Raw genomic sequence first — 2,516 nt, 5'->3', positions numbered from 1 at the left:
CTGAAAGCTTCCAGTGTTGCACAGGGACAAAAAGTTCATTTTTTGGGGACAAAGGGATCATTAACAGGTGCAAAGAGGTTTTTTAAAGCCTTCACCTGCACAGGTGTCAGGCTTCCCAAGTTACCTGGGCAGGGCAGAAAGTGCCCAAGGGATTTGGGGCATAAAACTTCTCCAGTTCCCTAAAACCCAATTTCATTTCCTGCCAGTGCTGGCCCTGCACTCAGAGCTGACACAGCTGAGCTCATACATCTTCATTTCTTCCAGGAATTAGCCTGAAAAAGTTGGATTTAATCCGAATTTTACTGCAAGAAAGAACTTACTGCCAGTCCTGAGGATGGATCAATGAAATCAGCCCAGTAGCCCTCAGAAGAAATTGCATAGCAGATTTCCTTGGCACCACTGATGAACTGGAAGGAAAAAAAAAATGGGAAAAGAAAGGCATCAAATGAGGTTATCACACAAAATGAATTATTTCTAACTTTACTTGTTAGAAATAAAATCATTTATTTACTTACAGTTGTAAAAATTGGATTTTCTCTGCAATTAGTGCCCTAAGAAGCTGAAAGTTCCAAATTTAGAAAAATATGATTTATTCAGCTTCAGTCCCTTACAGGAATTTTACCCTTGACAGCAAATTCTGTATTAGGTCAAAATGAGGGAATTTATCCTTAACAGGAAATTCTGTGTTAGTTCAAAATAAGGGAATTTTACCCTTTAAAGTAAATTCTGTATTAGTTCAAAATAAGGAAAATTTATCTCTTACAATACAAAATTAGGGAATTTTATCCTTGACAGTAAATTCTGTGTTAGTTCAAAATAAAGAAAATTTATCCTTTTCAATAAAAAATGAGGGAATTTTATCCTTTAAAGTAAATTCTGTATTAATTCAAAATAAGGGAATTTTACCCTTTAAGGTAAATTCTGTATCAGTTCAAAATAAGGAAAATTTATCCTTTTCAATACAAAATGAGGGATTTTTACCCTTTACAGTAAATTCTGTGTTAGTTTAAAATGAAAGAAATTTACCCTTTACAATAAATTCCGTATTAATTCAAAAAAAGGAAAATTTACCCTTATTTTGAATTAATATTAATAAGGGAAATTTACAGTACATCCTGTGTTAGCTGAAAATAAGGAAAATGTATCCTTTACAGCAAATTCTGTATTAGTTCAAAATAAGGAAAATTTATCCTTTTCAGCAAATTCTGTGTTAGTTCAAAATGAGGGATTTTTACCCTTTACAGTAAATTCTGTGTTAGTTCAAAATAAGGAAAATTTCTCCCAGTAAATTCTGTATTTTGAAGTTTGATAGCTCTGATGATTAATTATGTCCAAAATGTAAATTAAATCCCAAACATCACAATTTTAGGCACAACATTTCTGATCCAGGATCTCTCCTGGTCCCTCAGGGTGAGGTTAATGAACACTCGAGCTGGATTAATGCAAATATTTAAATCTGGCTGTATAACCTCATTTTTTAGCCCCTGAAATGAGGATTTTTCAGGTGAATTCTGCAAGCAAACCAACATTTCCCTGTGAATTTGCTGGTTTTAACCTCACACCCCCCCAGTGACTGGATTAGACCTGACAGGGAGGTGCCTGAGGAAGAAAGATGCCAATTAACACATAATTAGACCAGATTAAACCACTAAAGAGCAACAGGGCAGAAATAATTCAAAGAGAAGAACACGCTGAAATGAAGGGAATTTTAATTTCTGTGTCATTTTGGGTTGATTCCTTTTTTTGTGGTTGATTTAGAGAGCCCACAATTGTGTTTTAGGCATCCCCAGATGAATTTCAGGCATAAATATGATTTATTTCCAGACGAAATGCTGGGTTTGGGGATCGTTTACAAAGAATAGGTAGAAATGGTCTTTTTTTGGGGGTGCTAAGGGCAGTGAACAGCGACACTTTGTGGGGAAATGGTAAAATTGTGGAAAATGGGAAATAAAGGGATTTTCAGAGCCCTCTAGAGGTGAAAGAACAAGACAAAGTTAAGATGAAAAAACAGAACTGAAATCTAAGATTCAAAGAATTAAAACCATTCATTAAATGGGAAAAAACCCAGAGTAATTGGTGATTTTTACATTTTTTTTACATTTTTACATTTTGGAAATGCAGGGTTAAAAGAATTTAAAACATTCATTAAAATGGAAAAAAAAAAACCACAGAGAAATGGAGGAATTTTACACTTTTGACCAGTAGAAAGTGCAGTGGAACCTTAATTAAATGAGTTAAACAGTAAATGATAATGAATAATGAAAAATTATAATAGAATTGTATTATAAAAAATATTAAAAATAAAAATGCAATATAGTATATTATTTAATAATGCTATATAATGTAATGTATTATATTCCATTTAATAATGCAATAGATCCATATTATATTAGCTATATATAATACAGATCTATTATATATAGATTCAGCTATTTTATATAGCATATTATATATAGCTAATATAATATAGATCTGTATTATATATCTCTATCTATATATAGAATATGGAACTATAT

General features: G+C 32.1%; 1 protein-coding gene across 2 annotated transcripts in view; it reads right to left on the bottom strand.

Annotated features, from left to right (window-relative positions):
• The window catches only part of MMADHC (metabolism of cobalamin associated D), a 14,828-nt gene that overhangs the window by 3,499 nt on the left and 8,813 nt on the right, over nucleotides 1-2,516 (bottom strand). For both annotated transcript variants that reach the window (XM_005415719.3, XM_031056509.1), the window contains one exon: nucleotides 321-407. In XM_005415719.3, the coding sequence (XP_005415776.1) occupies nucleotides 321-407 (87 nt within the window). The remainder of the gene's footprint in view (nucleotides 1-320; nucleotides 408-2,516) is intronic.

This window comes from Geospiza fortis, unplaced genomic scaffold (assembly GCF_000277835.1).
Source record: "Geospiza fortis unplaced genomic scaffold, GeoFor_1.0 scaffold112, whole genome shotgun sequence".
NCBI classification, from domain to species: Eukaryota; Metazoa; Chordata; class Aves; order Passeriformes; family Thraupidae; genus Geospiza; species Geospiza fortis.
Note: the sequence above shows the minus strand (reverse complement) of the source record. Positions and strands in the feature narration are given on the sequence as shown.